The sequence below is a fragment of the Thamnophis sirtalis genome, unplaced genomic scaffold (genome assembly GCF_051295495.1).
Source record: "Thamnophis sirtalis isolate CommonGarterSnake01/CBP01778 unplaced genomic scaffold, rThaSir2_p1.2 scaffold_5, whole genome shotgun sequence".
Taxonomy (NCBI): Eukaryota; Metazoa; Chordata; class Lepidosauria; order Squamata; family Natricidae; genus Thamnophis; species Thamnophis sirtalis.
The window spans coordinates 2,912,423-2,935,748 of record NW_028261385.1 but is presented as its reverse complement, the minus strand read 5'-3'; the positions used below and the strand labels follow the sequence as shown (position 1 = coordinate 2,935,748).

Sequence of the window (23,326 nt, the reverse complement as noted above, 5' to 3'; positions counted from 1 at the left end):
TCCACTATTTTTGGGTCTGCGAAAATACCACCCCAAGAAAATGAAAATTAAGAGCTGGAAGAGACACTTACAACAATAGAAAAAAGAAAGAGAGGAAGAGAGGAGAGGAAGAGGAGGGAGGGAAGGAATAGCAATAGCAATAGCAGTTAGACTTATATACCGTTTCTGCACCAAAAGACCCTGAAAGGGGAGACTCTCTGCAGCAACACAAGCATTCATTGCACGTATCCAGCTCAGGGGCCGTAGTTTGAGGACCCCTGATTTAGTGCAATATAAAAAATGCAAATAATTTTTCTGCGGACCACCAACGTTTTCTCGCGGACCACCCGTGGTCCACGGACCACCAGTTGGTGACTGGCTAGCCTAGCCTCCCCTTAAGTTCTCTGAAAAAATATATTCAAGCAATACCCCAGGATTAAAGTTAGCCAAATTACGTTTCAAGAAATTAAAAGTGTTTTAAAAGTCAGGCAAAGTATTGCAGGAAGTTAAAAGCCACCCCTCTACTAGAAAATGGAATCTTTTAGGAAATATTAAAAGGGCAGAATATTTCCTCTAAATGGGAGACAGTAACTCAGCTTTCTCCCCCCCCCCGCACCTTTGTCAATGGGCCACTGAAAGGCCTGAGTCAGTCTATTCTACATAACAAAGATCTCCCCCTTTCAGCTCCAAGCTGATGGGATTTAGGCATGATAGTATTAGCCTTTTACCCCTCTCACCACAGGGCACCTGGGAAGAAGCAAGGCTCAACCAAACGTGGATTCAAAACAGCCTAGAGAGTTGCCCCTGCATGGGCCCATGGGAATCTGACGACCAACCAGAAGACAAGAAGGCCAGAGAGGGCATAAAACCAGGGACTTTCAGCATCTCTGCTTCTCTTTCCTTCTTCATCATCCAACATCTGGAAGCATCTGATCCCCCTTTTCTGCTCAGGAGCTCAAGCCATGCGATTCTGTCCACCATTAAACCACCTTAAGGAACGACGGCTAACCTCTTTCCATCGGCCCACCATAGAAAGTGTCCTCACATACTGCATTACAATATGGTACCCTGATTTAAATGTTGCGGACAGGACAGCACTACAGAGCGTGATCAATTCGGCACAAGTAACCATTGGTTGCCTTCTAAGACCAATGGATGACCTCGCCAGGTCTCGCTGTTTCAGCAGAGTAAGGAAGATGCTCAGAGATGATTCACACCCTGGTCAGCGTCTCTTCGCACTTCTCCCATCGGGCAGAAGACATCGAAGCACAGCCAGAAGAAAACAAACAGGCTAAAAAATAGTTTCAGTCTCTTAAACACAACCACTATCACTCCATGCACACACAGGGAAACGTATGACTAGTATATCTTTTTTCTTTTCTTTTCTAATTAATTGCACAGGGATTATTCTTTATACTATTTATGTTGTATTTGTTGTCATGTGATTGCACCAATGAGGCTAAACCCAATTTCATTGTACTTATTTTGTACACCGACAATAAAGGCTATACCATATCTTTCCAAGCAGCCTCCTCCATGTTTCCAGTGTCTTTTTCCCCACTTGGAACTGAACGCAGAAGGACGTTTCTCCCGACGGTATTCTGCACAATAACAATTTTCAGACTGCACAATAACAATTTTCAGACTGCACAATAACAATTTTCAGACTGCACAATAACAATAACAAAAACAAACAGAACTGTGACTTACATCTTCGTTCCAGTCTTCAGCCGTCCATTCTTCTATTGAGTTCTTCCAGGCTCCTGTAGAACAAAGGGCCGATCAGAAAATCTGCTCGTTTCTTAAGGAAACCGGGTACCTTGTTAAAATTGCAATTCCCAAGCGGCCGAACCCAAAATGGACAATGGTTGGGGAGGTTAGAGGTCGTGGTCGAGGGCCATAAATTTTCCACCTCTTGGACTACAGATGTGATTACATAGGACAGATTAAAACATGTAGGATGAAAACTATAGGCCGCCCTGGAGCTTGGGTCCTCTAAGCTTTTGTTCATGCCATCCTTACAAAAGCTGCTTTCTAGCCCACATTGCCAACATCTTAAAAACAAGCCCTCCCAGCCTGCTACTGTGATAAATCAGTTTTAAACTATGCAAATTAACAGCCCCTGGCCGAAACTGAAGAGCCAAGTAAAATTCAGAGTGAGGACAGCCACATTCTGGGTCACCGGGCAAAGTCTCCAGCAGTCAACGTGATTTTTTTTCAGCCAAAATCAAAATGCTTTGTTTTTAGAAATCATTTCACATATAGCCATTGATTTTGTCTATGTGCGGGTGTGTATGCGTGGGTGTGTATGCTTCACTGAGGTTTTTCAGTTTGGGGGTGTTTTTTTTTCTTACTTGGGAATCATGATACATACAAACTGTTCAGTCAGGGAGATTAATGTCACACAAAGAAACCGAAACAGATAAAGGTGTTTTAAAGTTACTTAGGCAGATTTTATGCAGTTTGGAAAAAGTTATTAAAATGTTTTCCTTAAAAGAGGAATATTCCCACCCAGATGAAATATGAACTATTGATTCCAAGAAACAAAAAGGTTTTTTTTAATATTTTTCAATGCTTCCAATTTTTCCAGCGTTCAGATTGTTGGAGGCAAGAGGCTGACTCTGCAAACCGCTTAGGACTGTAAAGCACTGTGAAGCAGTATATAAGTCCTATTAGTAAGTTGTCTGTCTGTCTATCTATCATTTCCATTCATCTTCTCTATTTATTTATCATGTCTTTCTATCTATATGTCTGTCTCTGTGTCTGTCTGTCTGTCTGTCTGTCTGTCTGTCTCTATCTATCTATCTATCTATCTATCTATCTATCTATCTATCTATCTATCATCACCACTGTCTTTTTCTGTCTATCTTCTTCAATGTTATCTGCCTTCCATCCATCCATCCACCTCATCGGCCTGTCTTCTTCATTGTCTGTCAGTCTAGATCTATCTATCGATCTATCTATCGATCTATCTATCTATCTATCTATCTATCTATCTATCTATCTATCATCTATCTATCTATCTATCTATCTATCTATCTATCTATCTATCTATCTATCATCTATCATCTATCTATCTATCCATCTATCCATCTATCGATCTATCGATCTATCGATCTATCATCTATCTATCCATCTATCCATCTATCCATCTATCGATCTATCGATCTATCGATCTATCGATCTATCGATCTATCTATCTATCTATCTATCTATCGATCGATCGATCTATCGATCTATCATCTATCTATCCATCTATCCATCTATCCATCTATCCATCTATCCATCTATCCATCTATCCATCTATCCATCTATCCATCTATCCATCTATCATCTATCTATCTATCTATCTATCTATCTATCTATCTATCATCACCACTGTCTCTTTCTGTCTATCTTCTTCAATGTTATCTGCCTTATAGAGCCGAGGTGGCGCAGTGGGTAGAGTGCAGTACTGCAGGCCACTTCAGCTGACTGCTAGATCAGCAGTTCAGCGGTTCAAATCTCACCGGCTCAGGGTTGACTCAGCCTTCCATCCTTCTGAGGTGGGTAAAATGAGGAGCCGGATTGTTGTTGGGGGCGATATGCTGACTCTCTGTAAACTGCTTAGAGAGGGCTGAAAGCCCTATGAAGCGGTATATAAAAATCTGCTATTGCTATTGCCTTCCATCCATCCATCCATCCATCCATCCACCTCATCTGCCTGTCTTCTTCATTGTCTGTCTGTCTAGATCTATCTAATCTATCTAATCTATCTATCTATCTATCTATCTATCTATCTATCTATCTATCTATCTATCTATCTATCTATCTATCTATCTATCTATCTATCATCAACTATCTAACTTGAAGCCGTGGTGACACAGTGGTTACTCCAGGCTAACTCTGCTGACTGCCAGCAGTTCGATTCTGACTGGCTCAAGGCTGACAGCTTTCCATCCTTCTGAGGTCGGTAAAACGGGGACCCGGATTGTTGGGAGCCCTCCTCTCTTCCTCTCCCCCTCTCCCTCCTCTCTTCCTCTCCTCCACTCCCTCTTCTCTCTCTCTCCCCCTCTCCCTCCTCTCTTCCTCTCCTCCACTCCCTCCTCTCTCTCTCCCTCTTCCTCTCCCCCTCCTCTCCCTCTCTCTCCCCCTCTCCCTCCTCTCTCTTCCTCTCCTCCACTCCCTCCTCTCTCTCTCTCTCTCTCTCTTCCTCTCCCCGTCCCTCCTCTCTCTCTCTCCTCTCCCTCCTCTCCCTCTCTCCCTCTCCCTCCTCTCTCTCTCTCCCTCCCTCCCTCCCTCTCACACACACACACATGCACGCACACCAACGGAGAACCTTTTTGAGGGGTCCTTGGTGCTCTGTGAGCTTGCTTGTTTTCTTTCAAATGTTTCATGACCCAAACTGGGTAACATCTTCAGCATGGAGGATGTTAACCTGCTTTGGGTCATGAAACGTCTGCAAAAAAAACGACCAAGCTCAGAGTACCAAGCACCCCTCTCGTATCAACCCCGAGCTACAAAGGTTCCCCCTTTATCGAAAACCGTTTTGCAGGATAGCATGTAGGCCTCCCCATCAACTATTCTTAGAAGAAGATGGACATTTGGCTCGTTATTGGGAAACGCACAGCGATTCTCACCCCCTCCATTGGCAATTTGGGACAGGATTGTAATCTGAATCTTGTTGCTTCCTCTCACCTGTTCCTTCAGCGGCATCGTTCTCTCCCAGTTCCCAAGACTCCTGCTTAGCCCCAAAGCCGTCGGTGGCTGAGGAATCGGTGTAATCTGCAGGGTTAAACGTCCTACAGGTCAAGAGAGGTGGAGAAAGTCAGAACTCTTAGAGAAAGCAAGGCTTCGGTAATTGTCTGGTCAGCCTAGCCCACCATTTTCCCTTCCCACCTAGAGAGGCCTCAGAGGTGTTCCCTGAGCCTGGTTGTTTCCTTGAAGATGTTTTATTACCCAACTAGGTAACATCATCAGTGCTAGAAGGGGGAGGAGGAGGAGGAGGACGATGACTCTGGGGTCCTTGGTGGTCTCTGAGCTTGTTTGTTTCCTTGCTGATGTCTTACTACCCGGCACGGCACAACTAGAGGTGTGGTGGCACAATGGTTAGAGTGCAGGACTGCAGGCTACTTCTGCTGACTGCCAGCAGTTTGGCAGTTCAAGTCCCACCAGCTCCAGGTTGACTCAGCCTTCCATCCTTCCAAGGCCGGGAAAATGAGGAGCCAGATTGTTACAGGCAAGAGGCTGGCTCTGTAAAGTTCTTAGAGAGGGCTGTGAAGCACTTTAAAGCTGTATATAAGTCTAAGTGCTTATTGCTATAGCAATAGCAGTTAGACTTATATACCGCTTCACAGGGCTTTCAGCCCTCTCTAAGCGGTTTACAGAGTCAGCGTATTGCCCCCAACAACAATCCGGGTCCTCATTTTACCCACCTCGGAAGGATGGAAGGCTGAGTCAACCTTTGAGCCGGTGAGATTTGAACAGCCGAACTGCAGAACTGCAGTCAGCTGAAGTAGCCTGCAGTGCTGCATTTAACCACTGCGCCACCTCGGCTCTTCTATGTAACATCATCAGTGCTAGAAGGGAGGAGGGGGTTGGGAGGGGAGGAAGAGGAGGACTGTGACATCCTCGGTGCTCTCTAAGCTTGGTTGTTTTCTTGCAGATGTTTTATTACCCAACTAGGTAACATCATCAGTGCTGGAAGGGAGTGGGCTTTGCTCTCAATGTATACTGCCCTGTCACTGATGGTGAGAGAAATCTTAGAGATTCTTTGCTGGTCTGTTCACTGTTAGCTGGCTTGGCAGTTCCTTGATTGGAGCGTTGTTTACTTGTTGGACTAATGTTCAATCTTGAAGCATTAATCTATGCTCAGATGGATGCTGACTGCTGGCGGAGAGGCGTTTTGGTTTTTCGGATCTCTTTGTCGTTTGTTGATTGTCTCTTTTCCACCGTGTGCAGACGTTGTTTATGTCTGTGTGTCTGTTGATGGACGATTTGTCTGAGTGCCAGGCTTCCAAGAATTGCCTGGTGTTTGGGGACTTGGCTTGGCCTAGGATGGTCCTAGTTTCCCAGCTGAGACTATGGTTGAGTCTGTCCATATGTTGTGAACTTAAAGAGTTTTCATCCTGTCTTCTGACTGGCAATTGGTGTTCATGGATGCACTCTGCTGGTCTTCTGCCCGTCTGTCCTACATCAGGGCTCACCAAACTTGGCAACTTTTGTGACCTGTCAAAACCGCGGCAGACTAAAGTGCGCCCGATTAAAGCGCGTACGTGACGTCATCAGCAGCGCAACAAATACGACCGCGGAGAAAAAAGGGCGCTTTAAAAAGCGCTTTTAAAGCAAGCCGATTCACATAAAGGTAAGGGTTAGGTTTAGGGTTAGGGTTAGGTTAAGGGTTAGCGTTAGGTTTAGCGTTAAGGGTTAGGTATAGGCTTAGGTTTAGGGTTAGGTTAAGGGTTAGGTTTAGGGTTAGGTTTGGGGGGGTTAGGTTTAGATTTACGCGTTAATTTTAAGTTTACCGCTCACAGTGTGCTGTTTTCGTCGCGCTGTGATGACGTCACGTACGCGCTTTCGTCGAGCGCGCTTTAGTCTACCGCGGTTTTGTGGTGGAACCGGCAACTTTAAGACTTGTGGGCTTCAACTCTTAGAATTCTCCAGCCAGCTGGCTGGAGAATTCTAAGAGTTGAAGCCCACAAGTCTTAAAGTTGCCAAGTTTGAGGACCTCTTTCCTACATAGTGTTGGTTCCAGTTTTTACACTGTATGTAGTAGATGACTCCTGTTTTCAGTCGTTCAGGTCAGTATTTCAATCCCTCCACTACCTCTGGGGGTTGGAGTTAGGATCTCATATGCTTTCTGGTGGAATCCGTACCCTGGAAGGGCCATGAAGATCAGCCACATCCAGGATCCCTCCATATTTAGCATCCACAGAAGTAGAGGAAATAGGATGAATAGGGAGAAAAGAAAACCTCTTTTAATTTAATTGTCAGTACGGATCTGAAAAGGGTTTCCTTTTGGACTGGTCTGGTCCGTTCCAAAACGTTTGATACAGGGCATTTCACAAAGTGGGATGTTTTGTGGGTCTTCACTCTCACAACTGTCTAAAACGACACACCCATAAAGTGGATCAAGTCATAGATCGGCGGGGCAATATTGATACTTTATACAGAATTTCCAGATTGAAAAGGGGAATTGGAAAACCTTGCGTGGGTGTGGAGACAGAGGGAGGGAAAACAACTTAGCACAAAATAGTTCGCCTTGGATTTATTAGTCAGCACCAAAAACAATCCCTTTAAATGTCAAGGTTGCCGTGATATTTTTGTCCATTCAAGTAGATCTGCTAACAAAAAGCTTGTTCACTGCCGCTTTTCTTCTTATATAGCAAGTTATATAGCTGCCCACTTGGCAATTGTGACTCTGGGCAGTAAACACAAGATCGAAATCATCAAAGATCACTAAAGCAAGAATAACGAAAGGACACGGAACAAACCTCAATCCCTTCTAGGTTTTAGGTTTAGGTTTCGTTTTATTTATATGCCGCCCTATTCCCAGCGGGACTCAGGGCGGCTCACAAACCCAAGAGGGGAAGGGAAACACAAGCACTACAAATACAAGCATTTTAAATAGCCAACAGCCACACAGGTCGAGAGGGGAAGGGAACTCATCAACCCCAGGCCTGCCGACACAGCCAGGTTTTATAAAACGGCTTTTCGGAAGGCCTGGAGAGAGGTGAGGGTCCGAATCTCGGCAGAGTTCATTCCAAAGGGCCAGCGCTGCCACAGAGAAGGCCCTCCCCCGGGTAGTAGCCAGGTGGCATTGGCTGGTAGACGGAACCCGGAGGAGGCCTAATCTGTGTGATCTAATGGGTCTTTGGGAGGTAATTGGCAGCAGGCGGTCTCTCAAGTACCCAGGTCCAATACCATGAAGGGCTTTCTAAAACTGATGGTGTTACCTAGTTGGGGAATGAGATGTCTGCAAGAAAACTACCAAGTTCAGTGGATACCAAGGACCCCAGAGTAAAGAACAGCCTAGTCAATGAACTATCAGGAACAACCTTATTAATACGGACACTGCAAGCCGTTTATACATAAACAGAGACCTCCTCCTCTCTGCAAATCCCACTCCCTTCTAGCACGGATGATGTTACCTAGTTGGGTAATGAAACGTCTGCAAGAAAGCAAGCAAGTTCAGAGAGTCTACAAGAGAACCACCATTTCCGAACTGTATTCACCTTGATCTTAAAACCAAGCTATCAATGCATGATATTACTTATAGCTTTATGTACATTGAGAGCATCTGCACCAAAGACAAATTCCTGGTGTGTCCTATCACTCTTGGCCAATAAAGAATCCTATTCTATTCGATTCTATTCTATTCCTTCCTTATTCTATCCTATTCTATTTAAAAGATGTGGTGGTTGTGCAATGATTAGAATGCTGTATTGGAAGTAAACTCTGCCCACAGCCAGGAGTTGGATCGTGACCAGCCTAAGACTGACCCAGCCCCCTACCATTCCGAGATCAGTAAAATGAGGACCCAGATTGTTGGGGCCAATACGCTGACTCTGTAAACTGCTTAGAGAGGGCTGTGAAGCACTATGAAATGCTAAAGGTAAAGGTTCCCCTCGCTCATATGTGCTAGTCATTCTTGATTCTAGTGCTCGTATTCGTTTCAAAACCGAAGAGCCAACCTTGTCAGAAGATGTCTCCGTGGTCATGTAGCCAGCATGACTAAACGCTGATGGCGCACGGAACGCTGCTACCTTCCCACCAAAGGTGGTTTCTTATTTTTCCAGTTGCGTTTTTTTTTTAATGTGCTAGGTTGGCAGAAGCTGGGACAAATAACGGGAGCTCACTCCATTACGTGGCGCTAGGGATTCGAACCGCCGACCTTTCTGACCGACAAGCTCTGGGTCTTAGCCACTGAGCCACCGCATCCCTTTCTATGAAGTGGTATATACCGTATATACTCAAGTATACGCCGAGTTTTTCAGCCCACTTTTTGGGCTGAAAAAAGCCGCCTCGGCTTATACTCGAGTCAGTGAAAAATTTGCCCGAAATGGAGGAGGAAAGGGGGCGGGGCCATGCCGCTGGGTGACGCTCATGAATGGCCCAGCGCCCCTGTGAGTTTCCCCTCCCTCTGTGTCAGTTTGCCTCGCAACGCGCACCGCACCATCCCCCCTCCTCACGTTCTAATGTAATGCAGGGCTGTCTTACAATTCCCCTTCCTCCCCCTCCTGCCGCTCTGCAACGATGTCCCACCTCCTCCTTGTTATGGCAAGCAGCCACATAGCGATGTCCCAGAGCTAGTTTACTGTTTTTCTTTGAAATAAATATTCAAAAACATTATTGGTATCTATTTTTATTTTTGAAATTTACCGGTAGCTGCTGCATTTCCCACCCTAGGCTTATACTCGAGTCAATAACTTTTCCAGTTTTTTGTGGTAAAATTAGGTGCCTCGGCTTATATTCGGGCTGGCCTATACTCGAGTATATACGGTATGTCAAAATGCTATTGCTAAGTGCTATTGCTATGACGTAATGACATTTTATTGATTAGTCAGCTTCACAAAGAGCCTGAGAGGGAATAAATGGCCTCGGGTCATCCAGTCGGCTTCCATGCCTAAGAAAGATTTGCAAACTGGCTTTCTGATTTGACTGCTTTGGTCCTTTGCTAAGGGAAATAGGCCAAAGGTCCCACTCAACAACGCGGGAAGAATTTCCAATCATGCACATTTAAGCAGCATTGTCTGGTCCACGTGTAATTAAAGTACAAATCTTACATCTGTTATCAAAAACCTACCCCATGCCTTGGGATGAAAACCTCCCCGTTCCTCTTCCTCTGGCCCGTCCAAATCCTACAGAAAAAGGAAGAGCTTAGTTTCAAAGAGCAACGTGGGATAAACAGAATTTCAAGAGGAAAAAAAATGAAAGAGGGGGGGGGAGGGAGTACTTCCCCCCCCTCCTCCCTTCTAAGGGTAAAATGCATTTTGGACAAGGAAGCAGAACCAGGTTTAGGATTACTTTAGCCGAGGTGGCGCAGTGGTTAAATGCAGCACTGCAGGCTACTTCAGCTGACTGCAGTTCTGCAGTTCGGCTGTTCAAATCTCACCGGCTCAGGGTTGACTCAGCCTTCCATCCTTCCGAGGTGGGTGAAATGAGGACCCGGATTGTTGTTGGGGGCGATATGCTGACTCTGTAAACCGCTTAGAGAGGGCTGAAAGCCCTATGAAGCGGTATATAAGTCTAACTGCTATTGCTATTGCTATTAAGGTAAGCTGGTAAAACGAATATTTATAAGGGCGCTAGAGGAAGAACAGTTATTCTGAGAAAATTGGGTTCTGCTTCCTTGTCCCAAATGTAGGAATGCAGGAGGCAATTGAGGGAAGGCCCAGTTTTAAAAAGCCACAAGACCAACAGAAGAGGAGAATATTTGTAGCTGAAGATTCCTTAGTGCTGGTTGTGTTCTTGCAGGCCTTTCATGACCCAATGAGGTAACGTCATCAGTGCTAGAGGGAAGTGGATTTTGCTCTTGGGAGATATAATATATATTGTCTGTGTGTCTGTCTGTCTGTGTGTCTGTCTGTCTGCCCATCCATCCATCCATCCATCCAGGTAGTAGTTCGCGGTTCCACCACAAAACTGCGTTCGACTAAAGCGCGCTCGACGAAACCGCGTAGCTGACGTCATCACAGGGCGACAACAGCGCAGAGACAGAAGCACGCTGTAAACGCTAAACCTAAAATTAACCCCTAAACCTAAACCTAACCCCCCTAAACCTAATCCTAAACCTAACCCTTAACCTAACCCTTAACCTAACCCTCAACCTAACCCTTAACCCAGTGTTTTTCAACCACTGTGCCGCGGCACACTAGTGTGCCGTGACATAGTGTAAGGTGTGCCGTGGGAAAATTACTTTATATATAGTCAATATAGGCACAGAGTTAATTTTTTTTAACATTTTCTAATGGTGGTGTGCCTCGTGATTTTTTTCATGAAAAAAGTGTGCCTTTGCACAAAAAAGGTTGAAAAACACTGCCTTAACCTAACCCTAACCCTAAACCTAACCCTTAACCTAACCCTAAACCTAATCCTAACCCTTAACCTAACCCTAAACCTAACCCTAAAGCTAACCCCTACCTTAAGTTGAATCGGCTTGCTTTCAAAGCACTATTTAAAGCGCCCTTCTTTCTCCGCGCTGGCTGTTGTCGCCCTGTTGATGACGTCAGCGATGCGGTTTAATCGGGCGCGCTTTAATCAAGCGTGGTTTTGTCGTGCCACGGTAGATCGCAACTTATGACAACAATTGAGCCCAACATTTTTGTTCCTAAGCAAGATAGCAAAGTGAATTTTGCCCCATTTTACGAACTTTCTTGCCACAGTTGTTAATAGAATCGCTGCAGTTGATAAGTTAGTAGCATGGTCGCTAAGTGAATCTGGCTTCCCCATGACTTTGCTTGTCAGAAGGTCGCAAAAGGCGATCGCGTGACCCCGGGATGCAGCATCTGTCATAAGTACGTGCCAGTTGCCAAGCCTGAATTTACGAGCAAAGCTTGTAACTGTGAAAAATGGTCATTAAGTCACATTTTTTTCAGTCGTAATGTGGAACGATCACTAAATGAACTGTTGTAAGTCGAGGACAGAGAGCAAACCTTTCTAGCACTGATGAATGTTACCCATTTGGGTAATCAGACACCTGCAAAAAAAACAGCCAAGCTCAGGGAGCACCACCGATCCCACAAAGCCACAGGTATTTAGCGACCGCAGTCTAGGCCTGCAAATGCATCCACTCCCATAGAAATGACCCCATTATTCAGATTTACTTGACTCCCAGAACATTTCCACTGCCAAGATTCCTGGCTGGCCTTGGGCTAGAATCTGCCCTCTTCCTTTTTAACTGGGTCCTTTTCCCTTCCCCTTTGCGTTTTCCGCAGTCATCCTTTTCTGACTGTAAATCAGTTCCTTGAAGATCAGTCAGTGCTCAAGGGCTAGTAAGGCTTTAAAAACACAGCAGGGCTCTGGATTTACACGTCAACATCAACGACTGAGAAACGGGGGGCAGACAGGCCCTTCACCTCCAGAGCAGAACAGGGCAAAGGGGAGAACAGCAAGAAGTGCAATATAATGTTATTCTTATCCGTAACAATATAAGCAAGCAACTCAAGGTTTGCAGTGTACAGAAAGAGAGAGAGAGAGAGAAAGGGAGAGGGAAGGAGGAAGGAAGGGAAAAAGAAAGAAAGAAAGAAAGAAAGAGGGAGGGGAAGAGAAAGAGAAAGAGAGAAAGAGAGAAAGAAAGAAAGAAAAAGAAAGAGGGAGGGAAAGCGAAAGAGAGAAAGAAAGAGAGAAAGAAAGAGAGAAAGAAAGAAAGAGGGAGGGGAAGAGAAAGAGAAAGAGAGAAAGAGAGAAAGAAAGAAAGAAAAAGAAAGAGGGAGGGAAAGCGAAAGAGAGAAAGAAAGAAAGAAGACAGAGGGAGGGAGGGAGAGGAGGAAAGGAAGGGGGAGGGAGGGAGGGAGAGACAGACAGACAGACAGACAGATTCTCTCTGAACAACACTTCCTAATCCTCAAGAATTTTTGAAGAAAGCAACATGTGAGAAAATGTTAGTAGCCTAAGAACAAATATTCCCACTACCAAGTCGACATAAATACAGGTAGTCCTTGACTTACAACCACAATTGAGCCCAAGTGTTCTGTTGCTTCAGTTGTCAACTGAGTTTTGCCCTGTTTTACGACCTTTCTTGCTCCGGTTGTTAAGCGAATTGCTGCAGTTGTTCAGTTAGTAAGCCGTTTGTTAAGTGAGTCTGGCTTCCCCATTGACTTTGTCAGATGGTCACAAAAGGTAATAGAATGGCCCCCGGAACCCTGCAACCGTCATAACTGTGAGTCAGTTACCAAATTTTGTTCCCGAGGCCATGGGGATGCTGCAATGATCGTTAAGCGTGAAAAACGGTCATGAGTCAATTTTTTCAGTGTTGTTGTTGTAAAAGTTACTAAATGAACGGTTTAAAGTCAAGGATTATCTCTACTGTAAGATTCATTGCATACTAATGTTTTTTTTACACTGCATGCTTCATCATTGGAAGCTTTCAGAAAGAGACAGGACTGCCATCTGTCAGAAATGGTGTAAGGTCTCCTGCTTGGGCAGGGGGGTTGAACTAGATGATCTCCAAGGTCACTTCTAAATCTGTTAATCTGTTAAAGTTTTATCCCATTGCTGTAGTTGGTATAAAAGTAATTACCGATTTTTTTCAGAGTATAAGATGCACCTTTTCCTCCCCAAAAAGACTGCGAAAATCTGGGTGCGTCTTATACACTGAATACAACATTTTTTGCCTACTTAAAGCCCGCCCCCTTTGCAAAAATGGCTGTGCAGAGGGTTTGGGAGGCTTGTAAAGTGCTCCTGGGGGCTGGGGAGGGGGAAAAACGAGCAAAAAGGGGCCATTTTTGCTCCCCCAGGCGCACTCTATAAGCCTCCCAAACCCTCTGCATGCCCTTTGTTTTTTTGCTCGTTTTTGCCCCCCCCCCAGCGCCCAGGAGTACTCTAAGAGCCTCCCAAAGCCCCCCCCCTTTTTTTTTTCAAAAGAACCAGGCGTGCAGCGAGTTTGGGAGGCCTGCAGAGTGTAAAAACTTTTAAAATTTACCTCTTCAAAAATCATGGTGCGTCTTATTCTCTGGTGTGTCTTATAGTCCGAAAAATATGGTAATACATGGATTGGACAGATGGAAGTGAAAAAAGTACTAGGGATTACGTTCCTGTCCTTCTGATCCTACACATCATATACGCTGCTTGTTTAGGCTTTAATTAGTTATCCGGACAAGCATCAGCTCTCGGGGGGGGGGGGGGGAATCATTTCAACATCACTTCCCTAACCCTCTTAAGAGAAGAGACACTTGACTTTACCAAATCTCTTCGGAAGATAAACCTTGATCCCTGGGAATGACTAAGTCCGTTTCGGAGAAAAATAAAGCGGAGGAGAGCCTTTTCAGTAGTAGCTCCGACCCTTTGGAACGATCTCCCCGTGGAGATTCGCACCCTCACCACCCTCCAGACCTTCCGCACAGCCCTCAAGACCTGGTTATCCCGCCAGGCCTGGGGATAAAGATCGTAATCTGCCCCCACCCGAATGATGAATGTTGTGTTTTATTTTTACTTGCACTGTTTTCATGTTTATTGTTTTATTGTCTTGTATCCCCTTCCCTATAAATTGTAAGCCGCCCTGAGTCCCCTCAGGGAAAAGGGCGGCCTATAAATAATAAACTAAACTAAACTAAACTAATCTCCACTCCTTTTTTTTGCTTCCTACAGGGTTTATTGGGCCCTAAAAATGTTCATAAACATGATGATGATCCATTCAGCTGTATCCAACTCTTGGGTGATTCTCTAGGCCAGGTCTCTCAGCATCTTCAGAATCAGAATAACAGAGTAGGAAGGGACCTTGTAGGTCATCTAGTGTAACCCCTCATTCAAGCAGGAGATCCTACACCATTTCTGACCGATGGCAGCCCAGTCTCTTCTTGAAAGTCTCAAGTGATGAAGGTCCCACAATTTCTGAAGGCAACTTCTGTTCCATGGGTTGATTGCTCTCATGGTCAGAAAATTCCTCCTTATTTCCAGGGTGAATCTCTCTCCTTGGTCAGTTTCCATCCATTATTCCTTGTCTGGCCTTCAGGTGCTTTGGAGAACAGCTTGACCCCTTCCTCTCTGAAGCAGCCCCTCATCTTGCACTATTCCTTTGAGTTATTTTATGCTCTGGCTGGTGTCAGCTTTGATGGTGTCCAGTCACCGTGTTCTTTGGTGGCCTTTTACTGCAATTTTTTTTTTTGCAAAATATAATTGCTTTCTTCAGTAAATTCCCCCGCATGATGTGGCCACAGTAACTGAGACGCACTTTTGTGATTCATAAACCTAATAGTCCACTTTGCAGGTTGTGCTAAATCCACAGAACCAGGGATAATGTTGACAAACGGATTTATATTCTTTAGAATATTCTTATATTTTAAATCCTTCCTTTCGCCACCATTCAGTCAGAGCTGAAGAAGCTTCTTCGATGAGAGGCGAAACGTCTTCCAAGAAAAATAAAAGTTGCCTCTTGAAAAAAAAAACAGCTTGGAGACAACCAGGACTTGGATGACTGAGAATCTCCGTAGAAGAGAAATAAAACATTTTTGAAAGAAAAGAAAGCCCAAATTGCCTTTTGAAAAGCACCTTTGGAACAACCACGAGTTAGATGATTGAGAAGCTCCATAGACAATGTTGACAAACATGCTTATTGGGGCTGCCAAGTTCTCTGCCAAGGTGCCAAGTCCAGCAGTCCAGGCCTCTGGCATAATTCGCATTCTCAGCTGTGCTTCTGGACCCCCGAGTTGACGGGCAGTTGGCAGGCCTGGAAGGGGACAACGGGGCCAGTTGCTCTGCTGAGAAACGGGCATTTTGTGGTTCTCTTGGTGAAAAGCACAGAGGTACAGAATACAGAATAACAGTGTTGGAAGGGGCCTTGGAGGTCTTCTAGTCCAACCCTCAGCTTGGGTAGGAAACTCTACACCCCTTCAGAGAAATGGTTATCCAACATCTTCTTAAAGACTTCCAGTGTTGGGAGCATTCACAACTTCTGGAGGCAAGTTGTTCCACTGATTATTTACAATTGCAGAGTTGGAAGGGACCTTGGAGGTCTTCTAGTCCAACCCCCTGCCTACGGAGGGAACCCTATACTGTTTCAGACAAGTGGCTATCCAACATCTTCTTAAAGACTTCCAGTGTTGGGGCATTCACAACTTCTGGAGGCAACTTCTGTTCCACCGATTAATTGTTCTCACTGTCAGGAAATTTCTCCTCCGTTCTAAGTTGCTTCTCTCCTTGATTAGTTTCCACCCATTGCTTCTTCTCCTGCCCTCAGGTGCTTTGGAGAATAGCTTGGTAATATATACAGTGATGGCCAAAATTGTGGAAATCTTTTGGGAAAAGTGTATTTTCTAAAACCAGCTAATAACACCACTTTTTTGGGGGGGAGTAGTACCCTAAAATTATATATCAATGGAAAGATAATTTAATCAAGAGTGTAATGCCATAATTTTTATGAAGGATTTGCTATTAGAATAGCGGTTATAAAGAATAAAAGTGAAACAAGATATACAAAAATTATCACCATAGAAAAAATAAGATATACAAAAATGATCACCAAGTCAGTTCATACTTAGTTGGGTAACCTTTAGCATGAATTACACCCTTCAATGTCTTCCCATGGAGTGAACCAAGTCTTTTAGTTCTGCAGCTGTTATAACGTGAAACCAAGATTGAATGACTGCTTCTATAAACTGGGTTTTATTGCTGGGTTGCTTCTGACTAACAAGTTTCTTTAGTTGGCTCCATAGATTTTCAATTGGGTTAAAGCAGTGTTTCTCGACCTTAGCGACTTTAAGTCCTATGGACTTCAACTCCCAGAATTCCCCAGCCAGCTCTGCTGGCTGGGGGATTCTGGGAGTTGAAATCCACAGGACTTAAAGTCGCCAAGGTTGAGAAACACTGGATTAAAGACTTTAACTTTAATAAAATTTGTATGCCGCCCACTCCCATTGGGACTCTGGGCGGCTCTGGGCTATTCCCAGGCCATTCCAGCAATGGAATATAATTATCTTGAAACTCAACAAAAAGTTAGCCATCAAACCTCAAAAATACACTTTTCCCAAAAGGTTTCCACAATTTTGGCCGCTACTGTATCCCCCTGGCTTCATCCTCAGATTTTCACTGCGGAACATAAAGGCATCGTGAAACTGAGCTTGTCACAATAAGTTATGATTGTGGGGCCAGTCCAAATTATAATCCTGCTTTGCTTAGAAGTTAAAAATACCACTTGAAGACTTTGTTTTGCTTTAGTACCAGGAGATTAACATGCAAATCCTGGGCAGCAGAGGCTGGTTTCAACGCCTGGCCAAGCCAAGGATTTTCACTTTACGTTCAAGGTGGGAGAAGAAAATAAGGGGTTAATGAGGGGCAGTTTACTAGAGATTTTTATTCATAATCTTCTGCACGTTCAGGTGATTGGAGACTTAATTACAGGTAGTCCTTGATTTATAGCAGTTTGTTTAGTGACAATTGGAAGTTACAACTGCTCTTAAAAAAGGAACGTATGATTGTTTTTCATACTTACGACTGTTGCAGCATCCCCATGATTATGTGGTCGAAATTCGGATGCAACTGGCACATATTTATGATGGTTGCCATGTCCTGGGATCATATTTTGCAACCTTCTGACAAGCAATGTGTTCTGACCCAGCTCCCCAAACAACACAAACTCTCTGAAGTGAACTCAAAGATTCCTTTATTAGGAATGCCAGCAGCCCTAGCAAAAACGTTTCTCTTTCACCGCAGGATAACAAGTCCGTCCATCTGGGAGATGAATAGTTGTTTGCCACATCTATTCATCTCCGCCCCCTGCCTTTTATCCCCAGAGCTCAGGTGGGGCTTCGCTAGCAGAGGTGGCTCTTCCTTCCCAAGGACCAGCCCATAGATTTCCACTGCTCTCCTCTCCTCTGGCTTCTGGGCATCCGTGCATCAGGCACTGGACCCATTTGTTCCTCCTCTTCCTCATCAGTTACCTCCAGACCTGGGGGCTGTTGATTCTCCATCTGAGAGCTGACAGATGCCCCAGGCTCCCCCTCTGTCTCTCTCTCTCTGCCAGCTCCATTCCCTATCCCCCTCCATTCCCTATCCCCCCCTATCCCCCTCCATTCCATATCCCCCTTGGAGCTCTCAGGTTCCCTTGATGCTGCCCTTACTCCTATGTCGTCTCCTCCTCCTCCTCCTCCTTTGATTCGGCTGTTGGAGGGGCTGGGGGACGACAGGCCACAACACAAAGTCAATGGGGGAGCCAGATTCACTTAACAACCATGCAACAAACTTAACTGCAGTGATTCACTTAACAATGTTAGTGTGGATTCCAAAAGATGACCTAATTAATTTATGAGCCTCGAGACAAAGTTCCAAAGAAATCCACTCATTTATTAGGATCAACATTCTGGCTTGTTCTTCTGTGGAACTGATTTCCGCTTAATGGTCTTTGCACTTTACCCCTAACTTTCCCCTCCTTCAGTCTGTGTCATAAATCATATCCACCAACGAGGCTGTAGAAATATGAGATCCGATTCTGGCCGAAGGTATGCATGGAATCCTCCCTCCAATGCCAACTTGATAATAGTCATGGTAACGCTTTACAAGTTGACAGTTAATAAGGTAGGTCGTAAAATAGGGCAAAACTCACTTAGCAACATAAAGTTTGGGCTCAACTGTGCTTGTACATCGAGGACTAGCTGCACAGTTTTAGTCTGTGCTCCTTTGTGATTATCTGATAAAAGGGCAAATTCTGTCAATTCCAGTCACTTTTAAGCCTATCAGGCGATGCTTTTATTGTTTGTAAGATGTTCTTCTCAGCCACAACATACCTTAAACACAACACACCTTCACAAACACAAACCCCTGCAGAGCATCTGCCCAAGAAGTTGCAAAAAACGCACTGCAGAAGCTTTTTACCCAAATTGTTCCTCTTGAGGTGGGTTTCTTTTTTAAAAAAAAAATTAAGAGAGGGGGCTCAACCGCTTTGAGCACGAGGAGTTAAGACATATAACAATACTGGTACTTTACCTCTCCCTTTGCCGCGTTTGCCACGATCGGAAGGCCTATCACCCGGTGGCGTTTCTACTCCATTTTCTTCGACTCTAACTGGAGATGAGAGAAACGCAGGAATATAATCTCAGAAAGTACGTATCGTTTTTAGAGAAGGTAGTTCAGTCCAGTGACGTGCAGTCAGGAGAGGCAGGGCCTCACCACTGTCATCATGAAAAGGGAAAAAAAATGTAAAAGGAAAAAGGCTGAGCTAGTTGCTGCCAGGGTCACAGTGGATGACTCTGCTTAGTGCTTAACTGTTTAAAAAAGCCTCTAGAAACAGTGCCCTCTACAGGAGGAGGCGGGAGAACCACGTGCCTCACCCTGGGGTGGAGAGGAATTGAGGACACAGCAAAAGCCAATCGGGGTTAAGCTTCTTCCCAGAGTAGCTCTGTGCGTGGGCGTGTTTCCCCATCAGCCTCTACTGCAAACATACAACGAGGCAGCTCAAGCCCATCGTGCTGTGCTCCTAGTCGAACAACTCTACAGACCCCTCACAACCTGGACATAAATTGTTTCAACTTCTGCCCTCAAAACGACGCTATAGGACTCTGCACACCAGAACAACTAGACACAAGGGGCAGCTTTTTACCCCAGGTCATCTCTCTGCTAAACAATTCATTCCCACAACATTGTCAAACTATTTACTAAGACTGTATTGCTATTCTTCTTCTCATAATATTACCCATCTCCTCCCACTTATGACTATAACTTTGTTGCTTGTATCTTTACAATTTGTATTGTTTTATTTAGTTTCCTAGTATGATTTTGATTGCTTATTTAGTCTCCTATTTTTTATGTACATTGAGAGCTTATGCCCCGAAGACAAATTCCTTGTGTGTCCAAGCACACGGCCAATAAAGAATTTCTTTTATTCTATTCTATTCTATTCTATTCTATTCTATTCTAATTTCATATTTTCTCTTCTCTTCACTACCATGTTTCCCCGAAAATAAGACAGGGTCTTATTTTCTTTTGTCCCCCCCAAATAAGCATATTTTCGGGGAGGTCTTATTATTTTTGGGGTGCAGGAGGCGGCGAGTGTGGTCACCTCGTGGCTGCTACTGTGTTGCACTCGTCAGATGGACGTTTTTTAATCAAAGCACCGCTCAGCTGCAGGAGTAAACGGCGATAGGTAAGAAGTGGGGCGTGAGGAACGTTGCTGGGCCTGCTTTTTGCGGCAGCCATTAGCGTGACAGAAGGAGCATGTTGGGGAGGGTTGCGGGAGCAGCCATTAGGTAAGGGTGCGTGGGGCATGTTCCCCCACCCCCCCTCCAGCCTTGCCTCCTCACTGACAGGCCAAAGATTCAGCAAGGAATATGGCTTTTGAGGAGAGGCTGCCTGTCAGGCCTGCAGCCATATTCCTTGCTGTATCTTTGGCCTGTCACCCTCTCTTTTATTTTACTATGCTGTTTCATTAGTGGGGCAATTGGGAGGGGGGAAAGTAAGGAGTAGAATGCGTTGTTCTCAAAATAAAACATTCCTTTCTAGAAGCCCAAGGTCATCCTTTGTCTCTGCACCTGACCGGAAGTGGATGGGTGGAGATGCCAGCGTGGCAATGGAAGATTGGACCATGTGATGGATTTGTGGGTGTGGGAACAAGATCTTGAACTTTCAACTGGGTGGAAACCCCAGGAGGTTTTCAGATCCGGGTTTCCACAGGTGTACCAACATGTCTCTCTTAATAAATTGGAACTTTTGAGGGAAGATCTGCCTTGAACTCTGATTTAAGAGCCAAGGTGGCGCAGTGGTTAAATGCAGCACTGCAGGCTACTGCTAGATCAGCAGGTCAGCGGTTCAAATCTCACCGGCTCAGGGTTGACTCAGCCTTCCATCCTTCCGAGGTGGGTAAAATGAGGACCCAGATTGTTGGGGGCAATATGCTGACTCTCTGTAAACCGCTTAGAGAGGCCTGAAAGGCCTATGAAGCGGTATATAAGTCTACTGCTATTGCTATTGCTATTTAATTTTGGATGATCTCTGGAACGCTGACCCTCACCTTGTGTTGTTTGCATGGTAAGTGACCAGAGGAAGTGGTGGAAACCGGCTGAGCTTGCATTTAAATATTTTCGGGGAGGGCTTATTTTCGGGGGAGGGCTTACTTTTAGCACATGCGCTCAAAAGCCCGATTGGGCTTGTTATCCAGGGAGGACTTATTTTCAGGGAAACAGGGTACAGCCACCCTGCGCCTCGCAGTCCAAAGTCTAGGACTTACACTCTCGACCACGGCTGCCCCCTCTTCCTCGTCTGCTGGATGGTCCCCGGCCACGGCTGACTTCTCTGTCCCCTCGTTTTTCTCTGTTCTCTTTGTTTTCTGAGCCCTCTTTCCCAAGGCTTTTCTTCTTGCCTCCGACTGTCTCCCACAAAGTCTAGTCAGGTGCAGGAGGAAAACAAGACAGAAACATTCACAATTAAAAGACAGCCTAACAGAGCCACATATCTCCAAAACCTCTCGGGGAAGATTTCTGGAGCCTTCCAGGTATCATTTTTTTTTTTAAATCATTTTATTAAGCACCCGAGTCTCACAGAACTTAGAAATTGACAACACTGGAGCGGTATTCTTAGAAAGGAATGTACAGGTAGTCCTCGGCTTACGACCACAATTGAGCCCAGAATTTATGTTGCTGAACGAGAGCGTCATGAAGTTTGCTTGCCAGGAGGCCTTTTGCCTCCTTTTCTGACCAGCAAAGTCAATGGGGAAAGCCAGATTCACTTAACAATCGTTTTACTAACTTAACAACTGCAATGCTTCACTTAACAACTGTAGCCCAAAGAAAAGTCATAAAAGGGTCCAAAAACTCATTTAACAAATGTCTCACTTAGCAACATAAATGCTGGACTGAATTGTGGTCGTAAGTTGAGGACTACCTGTATTTTTTAGTCCCAGGAAGGGATGAACAAAACCAGGACACTGGTGAAAAGGTTTGTATTCATTCGTTCATTTGTTCTTTCATTCACTCATTCTTTCCTTCTTTCTTTCTTTCTTTCATTCATTCAATTTCTACAGTTACCCATCTCCATCAATGATTCTGGGCTGCTTACAATTAAAAAAAACACTTTACAATTAAAAACGCTACTGTTCCCCCTTTCCCACTTCAGTCCTAATGTAACTTTTTTTCTCCAGCCTATCATTCGGAACGAGATTAAGCGAAGCGTTTTCAAAGAAAAACCAAGAAAGTCCAGTTGCCTCTTGAAGAAAAGCACCTTTGGGACAACCATGACCTGGAGGACTGAGAATCTCTACAGACCTTTAACTATACAATCTGGAATGAAGACCCTTGGAATGGTGTGGGAGTAGGAATGGATATCCAGAGGAAAAAATGCAGACTATAGGAACCAGGAGCATCACTCAGGTGACCCTGAGGACAGAGCTAAACCTCCAAGTGGCCTCAACGACCCTCTAAAAGGATGCAAATGACCATCTGCAAGGAGTATAAATCCTTCCCCACCATCCAATCAGAGCTGAAGAAGCTTCTTGGATGAGAAGTGAAACGTCTTCAAAGAAAAACCAAGAAGGTCCAGTTGCCTCTTGAAGAAAAGCACCTTTGGGACAACCATGACCTGGAGGACTGAGAATCTCTACAGACTTTTAACTATACAATCTGGGATAAAGACCCTTGGAATGGGGTGGGAGTAGGAAGGGATTTCCAGAGGAAAAAATTGCAGACTACAGGAATCATTTGCACCACTCAGGTGACCCTGAGGACACGGATAAACCTCCCAGTGGCCTCAACGACCCTCTAAAAGGATGCAAGGAGTATAAATCCTTCCCCACCATCCGGTCAGGGCTGAAGAAGCTTCTCAGATGAGTGAGAAGCGAAACATCTTCCAAGAAAAAGCAGAAAGTCCAGTTGCCTCTTGAGAAAAGCACCTTTGGGACCCTCAAGACGTAGTTTTGCAAGTGAGTCTGGGGAAGCCAGCGTGACATGGAGGCCATCAAGTAGAGAGGAGAAGGAGAGAGGAAGGGGAAGTAGAGAAGAGAAGGATGACAGAGGGAAGAAAGAAGGTAGGGAGGAGGAGGAGGGAGGGAGAAGAAAGTGATTGATAGGGTACAAATACGGTGTATGGAGAGCAGAAGAGCCAATAATCGTTTTTGGGAGTTTATAGTAAGACAAATTGATGTAAACATTTAACAACATAATGTGATGTTGGTTATGTAATAGTATACACGTGGATATTTGTTATGAAAATGAAAAAATAAAAAACTTTATTTTTAAAAAAAGTGGTGCGTTTGATTGCAGTTAACAGAGAAGCGGGAATTTATTGGGCATTCTATTTGGGGTAATGTTTCTCTAGGCAACCTAGAGTTATCATAAGTCAGTTGGGCAGCCATAGAAATTTTCAAAACAAAGCAGGAAAAAAATCTGTTATCCCGTTGCCAATTTTGTCTTGGCTGCCTTAAGCAAGAAGGCAAACTGAACATTAAGGAGTGTCCTCTTAACGTTACAAAACAGCAAGGATTTCATTTTTCATTATCTTAATGAAAAAGCAAACAGCCCTGCCTTATTTCACGTACACTAGACCATAAACATGAGGTTACATGGAAGGCACAGTTCTTTAGGAGGGAAGAAAGGGATAAATGGGCAGATAATTAAGTAATGTTAAAAAAAAATCATGCTCCTTGTCCTTAATGTGGGTCAGGGATGCTCAAATAATACTTGCTGAAATTTCAGAACCCAGAAAGGTGAGAAAATCAATGTGGAGTTGGGTG

The 23,326-nt window shown here is 44.7% G+C and overlaps 1 protein-coding gene across 1 annotated transcript in view; it reads right to left on the bottom strand.

The window, feature by feature from the left end:
• UBAP2 (ubiquitin associated protein 2) overlaps nucleotides 1-23,326 on the bottom strand; it is a 138,691-nt gene that overhangs the window by 74,285 nt on the left and 41,080 nt on the right. Inside the window, 5 exon segments of the mRNA XM_087715246.1 lie at nucleotides 1,690-1,742; nucleotides 4,657-4,760; nucleotides 9,764-9,818; nucleotides 18,595-18,672; nucleotides 20,831-20,984. Coding sequence (XP_087571372.1) covers nucleotides 1,690-1,742; nucleotides 4,657-4,760; nucleotides 9,764-9,818; nucleotides 18,595-18,672; nucleotides 20,831-20,984 — 444 coding nt within the window.